The sequence below is a fragment of the Gymnoscopelus braueri genome (genome assembly GCF_963280865.1).
Source record: "Gymnoscopelus braueri genome assembly, chromosome: 2".
Classification (NCBI taxonomy): Eukaryota; Metazoa; Chordata; class Actinopteri; order Myctophiformes; family Myctophidae; genus Gymnoscopelus; species Gymnoscopelus braueri.
The window spans coordinates 6,818,133-6,835,844 of record NC_137604.1 but is presented as its reverse complement, the minus strand read 5'-3'; the positions used below and the strand labels follow the sequence as shown (position 1 = coordinate 6,835,844).

General features: G+C 41.9%; 1 protein-coding gene across 1 annotated transcript; it reads right to left on the bottom strand.

The window, feature by feature from the left end:
* Positions 1–6,986: 6,986 nt before the first annotated feature.
* LOC308093669 (uncharacterized protein) lies at positions 6,987–15,819 on the bottom strand (the record flags this gene model as incomplete). The annotated part of the gene is made up of 4 exons (XM_080439997.1): positions 6,987–6,991; positions 9,179–9,601; positions 12,506–12,577; positions 15,567–15,819. 4 exons carry the CDS (start codon positions 15,817–15,819, stop codon positions 6,987–6,989), a joined length of 753 nt encoding a protein of 250 aa, XP_080296123.1.
* Between the last annotated feature and the right edge of the window lie 1,893 nt (positions 15,820–17,712).

Below are 17,712 nucleotides of genomic sequence, written 5' to 3'. Positions count from 1 at the left end.
TTCCTGCCTACAATTGGAAGGACACTGTAAACTTCCAGCTGTCAAAAGATGATATTTTGGGGATTCAACACATCTATGGTGGGTTTGATACTTTGAGGACACTGCTGTCCACAACATGGTTCTTAGGACCCTATTTTATCTGTTAGGATTCTTCGTCTTCTTCTTGATGTCTTTCTTCCAGCCGAAACGTATCTGGGTCGGCAGGTGGGAACGCAACATTGCATGTGGTACAAAAAGCCGTTCCACATCAGAACCAAACACTACATTTAACAGTAATGGTGTCTACCGATGGTTACTTTGAAAAAAAACAAACGTAGCACCGCTAGGGGCAGCACAAATTTGTATGAAGAACATAGAAAAAAGCAATACCTGCGGGCTTGCTGAAAGCAAATATGAAGAAATATTCTTAGTAGAAATAGCATTTGAGAGGAATGTATGTTCAAATGTACAAATAGTGGATATTATATCAGTAATTTGTTTTATTTGTGATTTGTGTGAACATATTGATGTGTAGAACATTGAAGTGTAAACATTCCGGGCGTAGAGACTACCTATAATGTACAAACATTTTGATGATTGCATCAGGGACATTGTTCAGCGACACTGTCACAGGGCCGGAGAACGGGACTTCTTGTTTGTTTCCTAGAGCCTCTCTACCAAAACCCTCGTCCTTGTGTTTACTCTCTTTCTCTCTCCCTCGTCCCAGAGCTGCCTTGCTACAATGGTGACGGCAGAAACTTTCGGGGGGAGGTTGCCAAGACGTTCTCTGGCAAAACCTGCCAGAGCTGGTCGGCCCAGACACCTCACAAACACGACTGTACACCCGAAAACAACCCACGCAAGTAAGAGCAGCCAGCCAAATATCTACCTACATTATCTATAGTATATATCCATCTAGCTACCTAGCCTGGTAGTACCTGGTCTGTCTGTCTGTCTGTCTGTCTGTCTGTCTGTCTGTCTGTCTGTCTGTCTGTCTGTCTGTCTGTCTGTCTGTCTGTCTGTCTGTCTGTCTGTCTGTCTGTCTGTCTGTCTGTCTGTCTGTCTGTCTGTCTGTCTGTCTGTCTGTCTGTCTGTCTGTCTGTCTGTCTGTCTGTCTGTCTGTCTGTCTGTCTGTCTGTCTTGTCTTGTCTTGTCTTGTCTTGTCTTGTCTTGTCTTGTCTTGTCTGTCTGTCTACGTACTACCTACCTACTGTACCTACCTACATATTGTTGTCAGAGGCCTGGACAACAACAACTACTGCCGTAATCCAGACGGTGAGAAGATGCCATGGTGCTACACCACTGACTCAGATTCACGTTGGGAGTACTGCCCGGTCCCCAGATGTAATGTTGCTTCCGGGCCAGGTAGCTTTGACCACTTAAGTTCATGACAATGATTTAGATGATTACTTGATTATTTTGTTTTTCTTCTCTGAAAAGTGGGATCAGTGGTACACATCATTGTTTAATTTAAGTCTCTTAAACACTTGGTTATAATGGACAGTGGTAGCTGTGCTCTCCTTTTAGACACAAATGTAATATATGACCATATTTGTTTACACCTTAAACATCTTACAGTGGGTTATTTTCAAATGGTATATATTTCAAATGGTATATATATATATATATATACATATATATATGTAAACACTGGGTGTAGAGACTTTCAACATTTTGATGATTGCGTCTCCCTCAACTACAGCTAAATGTCATTTTTCCATTCAAACTATATTTATTTATGTCTTAAGTATAAAAAATATCACTGCAACATTAGTGTGGTCGCCTTACCGAGCCCACACTAATTAGGTCCCCATTCCTTTGGGGAATTTGTGTTACTGTATATTTGCACATGTGAAATTTGTCCTCTAGTATTTACCCTTCCTAATTATTAGTAGCAGTGAACAACACTAATAGGCTAATACAGCACCCAAGGAATGTTAGGGGTTTGTTGCTCAGGGACTCTTTGACAAAGGGTGCAAACCAGGGACCTTCTGTTTCCTTCTGTTTCTCCCAAAACACTGGTCTTTGTGTTTACTCTCTCCATCCACCTGCTTCTTCCTGTCCTGTCCATCTACCATCGTCCCAGAGGTGACCTGCTACACTTGCAACGGCAGAAACTATCGGGGGGAGGTTGCCAGGACGACCTCTGGTAAAACCTGCCAGAGCTGGTCGACCCAGAGACCTCACCAACACACCCGTACGCCCGAAAACCACCCACGCAAGTAAGAACACCCAGCCAAATATCTACCTACAGTTTATTCATCTATCTAGCCGTCTGTCTGCGCTGTCTGTCTGTCTGTCTGTCTGTCTGTCTGTCTGTCTGTCTGTCTGTCTGTCTGTCTGTCTGTCTGTCTGTCTGTCTGTCTGTCTGTCTGTCTGTCTGTCTGTCTGTCTGTCTGTCTGCCTGCCTGCCTGCCTGCCTGCCTGCCTGCCTGCCTGCCTGCCTGTCTAAGTACTATGTAGCTACTGCACTTACCTAGATATGTTTGTCAGTGGCCTGGACAGCAACTACTGCCGTAATCCAGACAATGAGAGGAGGCCATGGTGCTACACCACTGACTCACAGAAACGCTGGGAGTACTGCCAGGTCTCCAAATGTGAAGTTTATCCCGGTCCAGGTAGCTTTGGCCACTTAAACACACACACACACACACACGCACACGCGCACGCGCACACGCACACGCACACGCACACGCACACGCACACACACACACACAACAGCTACATGATTGAGTTGTTTGCAGCATAACTGACATCAGCACTTGAACACAGCGAGTGGACAAGTTCGCCGTCTTGGTATGAACCTTTGCATAGCCACACCAAGAGTAGACGTAGATGTATACAATTTTTGTCTACTCGGTCTGTGCCTCAGAAGAGGGATAGTTCAGAAACCTGTCTACCAGTGACCTCATCGATGGGGAATCCAAGCTAAGAGAAACTGTATTCTTTCTATTCCTGGAAAGTTAGAATGCCGAACAAAAATTGTAACCTATTATAATGATAATTAATGGGGACCAATTATGAAGATACGTAGGTTGAAAAGGTGTGAAGTGGTATTATGTAAGTATAATGTAACATTAAAAGTATAAAATGTTTGAACACACAATTCATTGAGGAGATAAAGCACGTGAAATTAAATTCAAAAATATGAAAACTTGAAATTGAAAAAGTGAAAAAGCGAGAGAGTGCAAAACAGACAGCTGTGTACACTTACTGTTAAACTAAGAGGAGTTTTGCAGCAAATCAGATTTGGCGTTGATAGGCGGTTGATATCATCTAACAGGCGGTTGCTAGGATGTTGAGTGACAAACAGATAGTTGCTAGGCTATAGGGCATAGCAGTAACGTCCATTTTGTGGTGTCACAGATCAAAAGCCCATCCATTTTTCCCATAGAGATTTAATATATATATATATATATATATATATATATATATATCAATAATTGTAAGTCTGAAACCAAGCCATCCAGGCTCCTGGTGAATCATGAGCATAAAACATTTGATTCTGTGTCAAAAAGTATTTGAATAATTATTAATATTATATACTATATTTAATAAATACCCTTTGTTTGCGGTCTTCAAATGTTGTTTTGACACAGAATACATTTTTTATGGTAAATTTTTTGTAAGTTAAATATTTCAAAAAGTACATAAGATATAAATAATACAGATTTTAGCTGACATCTCCTGGCATTGCCGGGACGTTTTAGAGTTGCCGTTTCTAGCTAAATGTATTCAGGACTAGACAGGTGCCAAAAAGTGGGTGGAAAAGTAATAATGATAGCGAGCGCACACAATAACTTGGTCCCCACTCTTTTGGGGTATTTTTGTTACTCTGCAAACATGTGAAAATTCTCCTCTGCATTTACCCATCCTAACTATTAGGAGCAGTGAATGCTATTAATACAGCGCCCAGGGAGCAACTGGTTTCTTGCTAAAGGACACTTTTCCTAGACCAAAACACTGGTCTTTGTGTTTACTCTCTCCATCCATCTACTTCTTCCTGTCCTGTCCACCATCCATCGTCCCAGAGCTGACCTGCTACACCGGCGACGGCAGAAACTATCGGGGGGAGGTTGCCTGGACGATCTCTGGTAAAACCTGCCAGAAATGGTCGGCCCAGACACCTCACAACCACGACCGCACGCCCGAAAAGCACCCACTCACGTAAGAATGCCCAAACAAATATCTATGTCCATCTTTTTAGCCATCTGTCTGTCTGTCTGTCTGTCTGGCTGTCTGTCTGTCAACATACTACCTACCTACTGTACCTACCTACATATTTGTCAGAGGCCTGGTCGACAACTACTGCCGTAATCCAGACGGTGAGAGGATGCCATGGTGCTACACCACTGACTCAGAGACACGCTGGGAGTACTGCCCGGTCTCCACATGTGAAGTTGCTCCCGGTCCAGGTAGCTTTGTCCACTTAAATTCATGTCAATGATTTTAATGATTACTTTTGATTTGATTTGATGTATTTACTTGCTTGCAACCAATATACAAAGAAGGTTAAAAAGACATCAAGGAGGGGGAAAAAATGTCATGAACTTATTTGCTGTGGTGCCCTTACACAAATCAACAGATATAATACATCATTTTAGAAACTAACATAATTGACATCAACTACAATTAAAATAGAATACATCTTCATTACAGTACACTCGTTACACTCATTACACCTAAAATGATTAACTTAACACTGCTACCCTCTCAAGTAGCCATAATATTTATTAATTAATCAATTATGATGATCAATACTACCTTTAAAAGTGCTTAGGGTGGGAATTAATTTAATCTCTGTGTCCATGATGTTCCATTGGAATGCACCACAAAAAAAAGCCAAAATATGAAGGAGACACTTGTGACACTTGCTTTGACAGTGAAAGCAAGGACCGATGCCTCATCTTCAGACCTCCTTTTTGAATCCTGTGCCTCGATCCTCCTCATCCTCCTCAGACCTGTTTTATTTTTTTCTTCTTTTATTCCGGTTCTCAGAATCCGTAGGCCGGTTCCAATTGCCGTTCGTTCCATCTAGCTCAACTCTAGCTAAATCACATTTCCCCATTCACAACAATGTGAAAAGAGAGATATCCGACGCTAGACGTTTTAGAGTTGGAGTTTTTAGCTGAAAGTATGAAGGACTAAACAGGTGCTAAAAAACGGGTGGAACAGTATTAACAATAAATAGTGGATAGAGGATCCTTTTTTTTTTTACTGTAAATTTGCACATATGTGAAATGTGTCCGTCCTAATTATTAGGATTAGTGGACGCTATTAATTACAGCACCCAGGGATCAGTTAGTGGTTTGTGGCTCAGGGACACTTTGACACAGGGCACGAACCGGGGACCTGCTGTTTCCTAGAGGGCTTCTCAACTAAGACACTGGTCCCTGTGTTTACTCTCTCCATCCATCTCCTTCTTCCTGTCCTGACCTCCTACCATCATCTCAGTGCTGCCTTGCTATACCGGTGACGGCAGAAAATATCGGGGGACGGTTGCACGTACAACCTCTGATAAAACCTGCCAGAGCTGGTCGGCCCAGACACCTCACAAACACGTCAACACGCCCAACAACTACCCATGCAAGTAAGAACACCCAGCCAAATACCTATCTATCTACAGAATCTATCCATCTCCCTCCGTCCCTCGCAATCTATCTATCCTTCTGTCTGACTGTCTGTCTGTCTACTACCTACCTACTGTACTTACCTACATATTGTTGTCAGAGACCTGGACAACAACAACTACTGCCGTAATCCAGACGGTGAGAGGATGCCATGGTGCTACACCACTGACTCAGAGACACGCTGGGAGTTCTGCCCGGTCCCCACATGTGATTCACACTGAACTTTAAAAACTGATGACCTCGCAAGCAAGCAAATGATTTCATTCTCTGGAGAAAGAATTAAGGAGGGAAACCTCCCCTCCCTTTCTTTTATCTGTAGTGTCCTTCATTTCGCTCCCCAAAAGAAACAGAGAGCCATTCATTAGATTTTCTAACAGGTGGTTTAAATCTGTTATATTGTGTGGATGTGTTTTTAGTAATTATAGCAAATTGTGTTGTGATCAAATAACCATATTTTCATTTTATGAAATTTCACTTATTCTGTAATGGTTTATTATGCTGAATGTCTTAACAGAGGATATAGTCAATAAATAATTGTAGAATAATCAAAATGTGTTTATTAAGTGAACTTATAGAGATTAGAAGTGTGTGGGCATTTTTTATGATATCCTAATATTACTCAGTCCACTTGTGGATACCACATCCCCACACTGCCTCTCTCCCTCTCGCAAGAAGATTTGCGGCCACTATTTCTGCCACTGGATCAAGTCATCGATAATTGACATTGCTGAACCAGGAGTGGGTTCGAAGTCTAGTCATCAATAATAGACATTTCTGATCTAGGAGAGGGTTCGAAGACAAGCCAACAATAAAATACATTGTGCTAGGTCAGGAGTGGACGTGGACCTGATCTAAAAAAAAGATATTTACCCGTGACCCGAAAAAATGGGTCCCGACATACTGTTTGGGAAACAGTGGTCTAAACAACACACAGCTACAAAAAAACACAGCTGGTCTGCACTTTATTACAGCATTATTGCAGGCATTGATGAATATATTCATTAATTACTGAATTGAATAAATGCATATAACAATGCATTGTGTTTTTAATCTTGACAAATATGGCCGACAAATATGCTCATATTGTTCTACCAAAATCTTTGAGTTGCTTTAAAAATAAAGGATAAACAAAAAAACACAAGCATTTGATATTCCATCGTCAGATTCAGATAAAACTTTATTGCCAAAGCGGGTGCAATTCGTGCCAGCTGCCATCACTTGCAGTTTCAAGAAAGGGTTAAAGAATAGAGAAAGAAACAACTGAAACAAGTCAGAGTCAAAACATCACATTGAATGTATGCATTCAAATCCACTGACTTAAAAGGAAAAACGTATCAGGAGTGATTCCTCTGCTTTAGTATATATGATTTGTCATTGTCATCCTGGATCAGAATGAATGATCACAAAATTGTCTTGTGTCAACTCAAATGGATTGTTTGACAAAAAAACAAGGATTTATTACTGTCCAATAAAGGCTTCTACCTTATATAAATCCTTGCAGTACATCTTCAGATAGGCATCTAAATCAATACATTTGCCATACAACTGAAACTACATGTGTTTTTCCCCTGCATGAGTCCTCATGTGTCTTTTTAGATCACCCTTTTGACTACAGCTTTTGCCACAAACTGCACAAGTAAAGGGCTTTTCCCCTGTATGAGTCCTCATGTGTCTTTTTAAGTGATTTTGACTACTAAAGCCTTTGCCACAAATGCTACACGTAACAGACTTTTCACCTGTATGAATCATCATGTGTCTTTTTGCATCGTCTGTTCGACGGAAGGCTTTGCCACACACTTTGCAAGTAAAGGGCTTTTCACCTGTATGTGTCCTTGTGTGTCTAATCAGTTCAGACGATGAACTAAAGCCTTTGCCACACACTGCACAAGTAAAGGGCCTTTCCCCTGTATGAGTCCTCATGTGTAATTTTAAAGAACCCATCTGACCAAAGCCTTTGCCGCACACTGTACAAATAAAGGATTTTTCCCCTGTATGGATCATCATGTGTATTTTGAGACCACCTTTTAGACTGCAGCCTTTGCCACACACTGTACAAGTAAAGGGTCTTTCCCCTGTATGAGTCCTCATATGTAATTTTACTGAACCCATCTGACTAAAGCCTTTGCCACACACTGTACAAGTGAAGGGTCTTTCCCCTGTATGAGTCCTCATGTGTGTTTTTCGATCACCCTTTAGACTGCTGCGGTTTCCACAAATATGTCTTTTTAGATGGTACATTCGAATAAAGCCTTTGCCACACACTTCACAGGTAAAGGGCTTTTCTCCTGTATGAATCATTGTGTGTGTGTTCAGACTTCTCTTTTGATTAAATATTTTCCCACAATCTTTACAACTTAAGCTTTTCTTCCCTGTGTGACTCCTCATGGGGGTAGTTTCCAGGTCTTGAGACATCATGTTGCTGTGTCCTTCCACATTTTGTGTCTCATGTGATTTAAGTGAGTTTAAAACTGGCTGACCTTCCTTGGTCTCATCCCAGTCATTACTGTCTTCAACATCAGAGTCTGAAGGGAGGAGCTGGTCATCACCAGTTGGCTGTGATGTTCCACAGTCCTCTAAATTAGCTTGTGTTTTAATGTATCCGGTTGAGGTGCTGGCTACAGGCTCTGTCTTCATGTGAGTTTTTCGATCACCCTTTGGACTGCTGCTGTTTCCACAAATATGTCTTTTCAGAATGTACAGTCGGATAAAGCCTTTGCCACACACTTCACAGGTAAAGGGCTTTTCCCTTGTATGAGTCATTGTATGTCTTTTTAGATGATACGTTCGAATAAAGCCTTTGCCACACACTGTACAGGTAAAAGGTTTTTCCCCTGTATGAATCATTGTGTGTCTCTTCAGAGTTATTTTATGATTAAATATTTTGCCACAATCTGTACAATTAAAGTTTTTCTTCCCTGTGTGACTCCTCATGGGGGTAGTTTTCAGGTCTTGAGACATTGTGTTGCCGTCTCCTTCCACATTTTGTGTTTTGCGTGATTTCAGTGAGTTTAAAGCTGACTGACCTTCCTTGGTCTCCTCCCAGTCATTACTGTCTTCATCGTGAGAGTCAGAAGAGTGGAGCCGGTCATCACTCGTTGGCTGTGATGTTCCACAGTCCTCTACATTAGCTTGTGTTTTCATGTATCCGGTTGAGGTGCTGGCTATAGGCTCTGTCCTCATCTGTGTTTTTCGATCACCCTTTAGACTGCTGCTGTTTCCACAAATGTGTCTTTTTAGAATGTACATTCGAATGAAGCCTTTGCCACACACTTCACAAGAAAAGGGCTTTTCCCTTGTATGAGTCATTGTGTGTCTTTTTAGATGATACGTTCGAATAAAGCCTTTGCCACACACTGTACAGGTAAAGGGTTTTTCCCCTGTATGAATCATTGTGTGTCTCTTCAGACATCTCTTTTGATTAAATAGTTTGCCACAATCTGTACAACTAAACCTTTTCTTCCCTGTGTGACTCGTCATGGGGGTACTTTTCAGGTCTTGAGACATCTTGTTGCCGTCTCCTTCCACATTGTGTGTCTTGTGTGATTTCAGTGAGTTTAAAGCTGACTGACCTTCCTCCGTCTCCTCCCAGGCATCACTGTCTTCAGCGTCAGATTCAGAACCGTCTGAAGAGAGGAGCCGTGGCCGTGATGTTCCACAGTCCTCTACATTAGCTTGTGTTTTCATGTGTTCAGTTGAGGTGCTGACTAGAGGCTCTGTCCATCTGTTTTCATCATCATGTACACTCTTTACTGCTAGTAATGTAAATGTTGACCCATCAGCATCCCCTGGTCTCTCTGTAATCTGTGGAGGATCTGGTTCCTGCTGGACCAGACTGGGGCTCCTCTCCTCGTGTTGTGGAGGTTGTGGTTCCTCCTGGATCACACTGGGGCTCCTCTCCTCGTGTTGTGGAGGTTGTGGTTCCTCCTGGACCAGACGTGGGCTCCTCTCCTGCTGTTCAGCAGGAACCTCCTCCGTACACACAGCTACGAAGTCTAGGGGGAAAAGAAGATGAAATGAGAGAAAAGCACTGAATGTTTAAAATTTCATTTTCTGTTTCTCTTTCTAAGTTGTTTGTGTTCCACTCGGTTGCCATAGACTTTACCAGCGGTTTAGTTATTTCCAACACAGCAGCACGAACAAAGTGGTCCATAGAGGATGACATGGGAGTGGAATTTCACTTCCGTCCCATCCCACTCAAGAACAAATCCTGTCCCGTCCCAATTACGGGCCAGAGGAAAAAAGAAAACTAGGGTACTATGGAAGGTATATAAATATATAAAAACTATAAATAAGAAAAGGCCAGCTGCCTTAACCAGTTATTTTAGCTAGTTGCCATTAACAAATACCATTACTGAGGTTGGTTCATCAAACACACATGACACTTAACCAATCCTAAAGTGAATCACTATCATAGATCAAAAAGGAACTCTAGGAAATATGGCGGTGGCGGTGGGAGCAAACAGGCACAAACCAACAGTCCTGGGACAAAATGACAGCAGGAGGTAGAACAGAGACTGAGGTGAGCGTAAATAACCCGCCAATTGGTCGGCTGACTGCCACATCAGCGTATGACGTAAGGGTCTTGCGTAATACGCATCCGTATGCACCCGCATAACCGCATGTGTAACCTCTCGAGTATATTCTGCCTGAACTAACCTCGCGAGCTACGTAACACTTCTGTCACATACCTGATGTTTGCCTCAGTAACTCTTTGTTGGTACATTCAACTGGTGCTAGTGCCCGTTGGACATGCCTGTTCTGAATGGGCCACTTAATTGCAGCCTTCTTAAGAACCGCTGATCGAAACAAGTTCAAACTTTTCCCATTTCTGAACCATTTCCCTGGGTCCTCAGCAACTCACCTGCCAAACGTCGACTTCATACAGTGTTCGGCTTTCAATATATAGAATTGTATCATGTACTAATAGTGTAGATGGCAGACGTGTTACATTTCAGGATTTTCCCTTCATGTAATTCCTTGAAACTCTACAATACAATATAACTAGTACATCTGTATGGTATACTATGTTAATACAATGGCTATTGCCTTTTTCTTCTTTGGTGACATTCACACATTATACATCTATATCACTAGAACTCTATTAGATCATGAATTATTAATCATGAATCAACAAGCTATTGATTTCAGCAATTGCACACTTATTCAATCATAGCACAGAGCGGACAATTGTGCTTCTATTCGCTCTTATGTTGAAGCATGTGTCCCCGTCGTCAACCGAACCGGGTGATATGTCAGAGTTTGTTACTTGTTTATATGCAGCTACAATGATTTTGGGTGTTATGTCAAAGTGTGTTACTCGTTTACATGCAATATCAGCTACAATGATTTTAGCACATATTTGTTCATATTATAGCAGGATACAGTAGCATGCATCCCATGGACACATCGACTTGGTTTAATGCACCTTTTATTGTGGGCTCACTTCAGCGAGCACACTTATGTCCTCCTCACTATTTATTATCCTATACTATATTTATATTATGTTATATATGTTCCCAAAAAGTTGGCACACTACTAGTCCTACATACTTTCACCTAGAAACTCCATTCACACTTCAAGAAATTCAGCTTACTGTGGGACACATGTACTTTTCACTTTAAAATGGTTTATAGTCGTTTTTCAACACCCAATAAAGTCTATGGGAAAGTCAATGTTATTTCAACTGAAACCCTCTTTTTCTTTCACTTGTTTGCAATCATGTTACTTCCAGCATGCTTTAACTTACAGACTAAACTTTGAAAGGTTGAGGCATATTATGATTTCCATTGCAGTGTCACTTTTATGCTTTTGAGGCTATCCCACTTCAAAGCACATGTGGATCTCACAGTCTTCTCAGCTTTTCCAATACACACTAATGGTGTTAAGAAGGGAGAGAGAAGGACACAGGAGGAATGACCCTTGTGTTCGTAAAGTCACTGTGGACACAATTCTTACACTACAGATAATTATGTTTGTGTGATGTATACATTTTGAGTTAAGACCATTAATATCAACCCATGTCCCAATGCACTGTAGCAATTAGATCACCTGGGGCTGTTTCATGCTTAGCCTGTCAAATTGGTGCAAAGTAACTTTGCAAAAAAATAGCCTATCTACAAGCACACAACCCGTAGCCAGGGGGGCAGCCCCCCACACCCGTCACCCTCGCACTACCATCAGTTATGCAGGCAGCTGCTTAACTGATGGCAATTAGTTGAATGGAAACAGGTGTTCAATTTGGGCAAGTGGAGCCAAGCCTACACTCTCACACACACAATAAATACAAACAGAGCACTGCCTGGGGACCTCTTTTTATATTATACATGTTTGGTTTGAAGCGAGCCCACACTGTTTCTTCAGAAACAGTATTTTCTAGTTTATAATAATATAATAATATGGGTCAGGGACAGGGGACGGGCTGTGTTCAACATATAACTCACAGTCTAGGAGAAAGAAAGAGAGGGAGAGCCTTCTTTGTTTACAGTTTAGGCGTATCCAAGTGAAGCGCCATCAATCCTCATTGGTAAAGGCGAATCTTGTCAGTAATTTCTTTGTATATACTTACACTTATTTGTCATATCTGCCCTGTGCAATGTTTGTGTACGAAGCCTTATAGGCAAACAGAAACATAATTTGTATTAACATTTTCTTGTGTTCAATGCCATAAACAATGAATCACGATTAGTTGCGTGACAATTAATCGTCAACTGAAATGTTGTAATTGTGATTCCCTATCCAAGTCTTGTTTGATCTAACCCAGTGGTGCAGACAAAAATCACTGAGGCAAAACATTAAGAATGTATTGTTTTTTAGCAACAATACAGTGAGCAGAGCATTAAAAGCACATTCATAATCACATACATGCACAATACAGTTACTAATGTTTAATTCCTCACCCGTCTTCTTCTTTCCTTCGAACTTTTTCTTTCTGTCTTTTTCATTCTTCTTTTTTTCGCCAATTCCTCCACCTACGTTCACCAAAACAAAAACAAAACAGAAAACTTGATGCGATGTGAAGTTAAATTTGAGCCTGTGTGAGCCAATCAGATCTCAGCAAAAATAAGGACTAGTCCAAAGTCAGAGGGACAGCTGGTATTCCCCCTAAAATTAGACTGACCCATTTCCATCCTCACAGACAGGCAGGCGGTGGTGTGCCCTAGAGCAGTGGTTCTCGAACATTTTCATGTCAAGGACCCCCAAATTTACACTTATTAGCCCGCAGACCCCCATTTGAAAAGATATGCCTCAGGGACCCCCATAAGAGAAGATTTTTACGGCTCTAGCAGTGATTCTAAACCATTTTAATTTCAAGGACCCCCAGTTTGACATGCATTAGACTACGGACCCCCATTTAATGGCATTTCTATCTCGGGGACCCCAATTTGTATTGTAAAATCAATGCTAATTTAACTCTGAGAGTGTACAAATGGAACCAAATGGACCTGTTAGGGTCCATTTGGTTCCATTTGTACACTCTCAGAGTTACAGACCCATAAGGGTCCATTTGGTTCCTAACTATCATTTAGCTGGGGACCCCCTGGAACTCCCTCAAGTACCCCTGGGGGTCCCCGGACCCCACTTTGAGAACCAATGCCCTAGAGATGTACTGAAGCATTCTAAATATGACTGTAAATGTCAAAAAATCATTGTGTGATAAATGACGTGGTATCGGAACGGCATAGAGTAGACTGACATACTCAAGGTAACACTCTAGTGCGCGCAGCCTGGTTTTTATGCTTCGTCATACGACGGCGTCACGCTGTGAACTTAGCAGAGACGTACAAGCCCACAACGCGTGGGTATGTGACACATTGTGCAGGCTTGTAGATCTGCTACTTTTTGAATAGACATATTCAATAGATTATAAATAAATAGATTATAAATAAATATATTACAATATTTATAATACAATATAGGTGATTATTTTTGGATGTCCTGCTGCCTCCTGCATTATGTGACATTTAGAAACAGGTGGTACGCAGGACCGTTGAGTGATTCCCAACCAGCGCTTCCAAACTCCAACATGGCGCTTGGATGTATGGGCTGTCAAGGGTTGGTATTGCAATCAGTTTAACAACTTTAAGCCTATGTACTTCGGCTGCTTGAAAATAGCTGATCCACAAGATCACAACGTACCGCAATGTGACGTGTTGTGAGCTTGTAGATCTGCTATTTTCAACTCTTGAAGAAATTTGACAAATATTTAGTATATATATATTTTTTGATCACAAATCTTGTATAGGGGTCCCTCCCTGGCACAACATATTTTCAGATAGGGGTCCGTGACCAAATACATATAAATTTGACATGGAATGTTTCAGAAATTGAGCATGTCTTACACACACACACCACACACCAAAATGGACATACCGTACCCGCAGTGTGTAGTTTGATGTTGTGCATGTAACACACATACCCGCAGACCACAGTCAGGGGCACAACTACCGTGGCGCAGACAACACAGTTGCGTTGGGGCCCAGAGTCATTTGGGGCCCACCCGTGCCGTCGATAAAATAAAATAATAAAATGTTAATAATAATAAAAAATAAAATAATAAATATAATGAATATATAATAATACTAGGCTACGGCTATTTGAAAATAGCAGATCTACAAGCTCACAACGCGCTGCATCGCGACAGATCGTGAGCTTGTAGATCGGCTATTTTCAAATAGCCGATCTTCTTCTGGGCAAGTTTTCATAGACCTGGTTGCTTGTTTCTCTCGCAAAATCTGGCAACACTAGAAGTCAGAGGAGGCGAGAATACCGGGCTCCCCCGACTGCTGCTGCTCTGTTCACAATAGCAGCAGGTAGGCTATGTTCATCTTGACCTCGCATCTGCTGTACAGTACGCAACTGTCCTCTTGGTTTATAGACCGAAATGCGGCGGTAATTTACGATTATGTCCCTATTGTTACATAACTCGAACGGCACTGAGCCGGCTGTAGCGGCCTTCGCAACGTTCGGCACAACAACTCTCTCGTTGCTCAAGCCCGCCAGCGCGCCTCCCACGTTGGGGGCGTCACCAAGTTACTGAGAAACACCCGTACGCCGCGGTGACCACCCCGTGTCGAGGGCCGGGGCCCACTGTAAACTTGTTACGCCGCTGCCCGCAGAGTGTAGTTTGATGTAGAGCATGTAATAGACAGGGATGCTTTGGTCCGCACATGCATAGATTTAAAACAACCTTACATTCACACCTCAGCAAAGTTAACAAAGGCTGCCGACTGCCGGTTGTCACACCAGCATGAATTAACATAGGAATGAGCCTAAATGCATATCAATTGACCATTGTGTGACCTGTAGTGTAGGTGTTAAACGACGTGCGCATGACATCTTCAAAATAGCATCTTCAAAACACTTACAAAATCACCAATACAACACTGGTAATAGACATAACTGCAGTAGTGTGTAGTTTGATGGTGTGCATGTAACAGACATACATGCAATAGTGTGTAGTTTGATGGTGTGCACACATACCTGCAGTAGTATAGTTTGATGATGTGCATGTAACAGACATACCTGCAGCAGTGTGTAGTTTGATGGTGTGCATGTAACAGACATACCTACAGAAGTGTGTAGTTTGATGGTGTGCATGTACCTGCAGTAGTGTATAGTTTGATGGTGTGCATGTAACAGACATACATACCTGCAGCAGTGTGTAGTTTGATGGTGTGCATGTAACAGACATACCTGCAGCAGTGTGTAGTTTGATGGTGTCCATGTAACAGACATACCTGCAGTAGTGTGTAGTTTGATGGTGTGCATGTAACAGACATACCTGTAGTAGTGTGTAGTTTGATGGTGTGCATGTAACAGACATACCTGCAGTAGTGTGTAGTTTGATGGTACGCATGTAACAGACATACCTGCAGTAGTGTGTAGTTTGATGGTGTGCATGTAACAGACATACCTGCAGTAGTGTGTAGTTTGATGGTGTGCATGTAACAGACATACCTGCAGTAGTGTGTAGTGTCTCTATCTCTCTCTGGAAGAGGCTGCACATGAACTCTGCAGCCGCACTGAGGCGCTCCAACACAAACACTCTGACCCAACAAACATCACCACTTGTGTGTTTCTCCAAAACACACAATATCTCCTCTCCCACCGACGTCATGTGTCCTTTTATCTTCAGCCGTACAGACTCCATTTGACACGTTTCATCTCCTTTAAGAGACATTTCACCTCCTTTATGGCTATGAGACGACATTTCACCGAGACAAAAGACACCATAGGATGAACTGCACGACCTTACTTCCTAGTCAACGTGTTTCAAACATGGGCAAAGAAGGATCCAGGGCACTGTTGCCTTAATGCCTTTCGCCCCCTGGTGGAGGAGGTGTGTAACTGTCACTGAATAAACGGACAGACAGACAGACAGACAGACAGACAGACAGACAGACAGACAGACAGACAGACAGACTATGTAAGACACAGATGGATAATTAATTGACCCCCCAAAATAATCATATTTGAACTGGGGACCCCCCTAAATAATCATATTTGAACTGGGGACCCCCGTAAAGAATCATATTTGAACTGGGGACCCCCCTAAATAATCATATTTGAACTGGGGACCCCCCTTAATAATCATATTTGAACTGGGGACCCCCCAAAATAGTCATATTTGAACTGGGGACCCCAAAAATAATCATATTTGAACTGGGGACCCCCCCAAAAAAATCATATTTGACATGTTTTTTTATTTCACAATTTATACCTCTTTCTTATATTATTTGACAGTTTGGCCAATGTTTGACCAGATTTTAGTATAGTATAGTATAGTATAGTATAGTATAGTATAGTATAGTATAGTATAGTATAGTATAGTTTGCTGATTACTTTGGATACAGTAAAACTGTTTTTCGGTATTAAAAAGGTCTTAAAAGTCCTTAAATTGTCATTTCACTGTCATCTGGGGACCCCCACAGGTTGAGAACCACTGGCCTAAACTGTCAGTGTGGAGAAATATGTCAATATGTCTGTCTGTCTGTCTGTCTGTCTGTCTGTCTGTCTGTCCATCCGTTCATTCAGTGACAGAAAAGAATAGCCTCACAGAGATTCCTGGTAATGGCACTCAACGAGTGTCTTTGCAAAACCGGGAATCTCGGGTTTTGGCACCCAACGAGTTAAATACTTGAAGCCATCTGAGTTGACACAAATGACAAATGTTTGATCATTCATTCTAATCCAGGATGACAATGACAAATCATAGATACTAAAGCAGAGGAATCAGTCATGGAGAGTGTTGAGATATGCTCTCCATTGTATGTATACTCTTATTTTGAAGTGCTCAACCGGAAGTGCTTGTTACTGCCGTGTATAAAAGAGTGACTTAATAAACATGCCCTAGTTCAATGTGAATGGGTTGAGATGATGCCTGATGTCTCCTTGTCCTTCTTATTCCTCCGTCTGTATAATTTCACCTAAGTATTTTGGTACGTATGCAGATCGCTGCAGTGTAACTCTGCCATGGCCATGCGAGCTGACTCCAGTAGTCGCTGGTCCAGGCTGTGTTTTGACGAAGACGAGCAGAGGTATGAGATTTGGGAGAGGAAGTTATTGGCCCACTTGTGTTAGATTTCTGCTGAACCTATGACACCATAAAAGTAAATCTATCGTAAGGTATTGGTTCAGTGGTTCTGTTAAGTGGGGAGACGTGAAAACACCCTTAAAAATAAAAGTGACAGGAGATTAACAATTGTGGTTAAATCGAAATGATTTTATTATCCTTAAACTAAGTATACAATTATTTATGAGCCTAGAAACTATTCGAATGAATTATCAAACAAACAATAAAGATACTACACCAGATATATATTACATCGGAGCTCCGAGATACACGCCTCTCAAGCAGGTCGAGAAGTTTGTAATAACATAATATTTTTCTCATCAAGCTTTTATATCTCTGGCATAAAGATTAAAATAAAAATCATCAACAGGAGTCGCTGTTGATCCATCGTAGGGGATCGAGCAGACGGCTCCCATCCCGTGCGTTCTCACGACCCATCGTTATGGCGGGCAAGGGCTGTCTCACGGTCTCGGCCTTGATTTTCCTGCATCGAGTCCAGGTGCCCTGGAATGCATCTCCCTAAACTCCCTA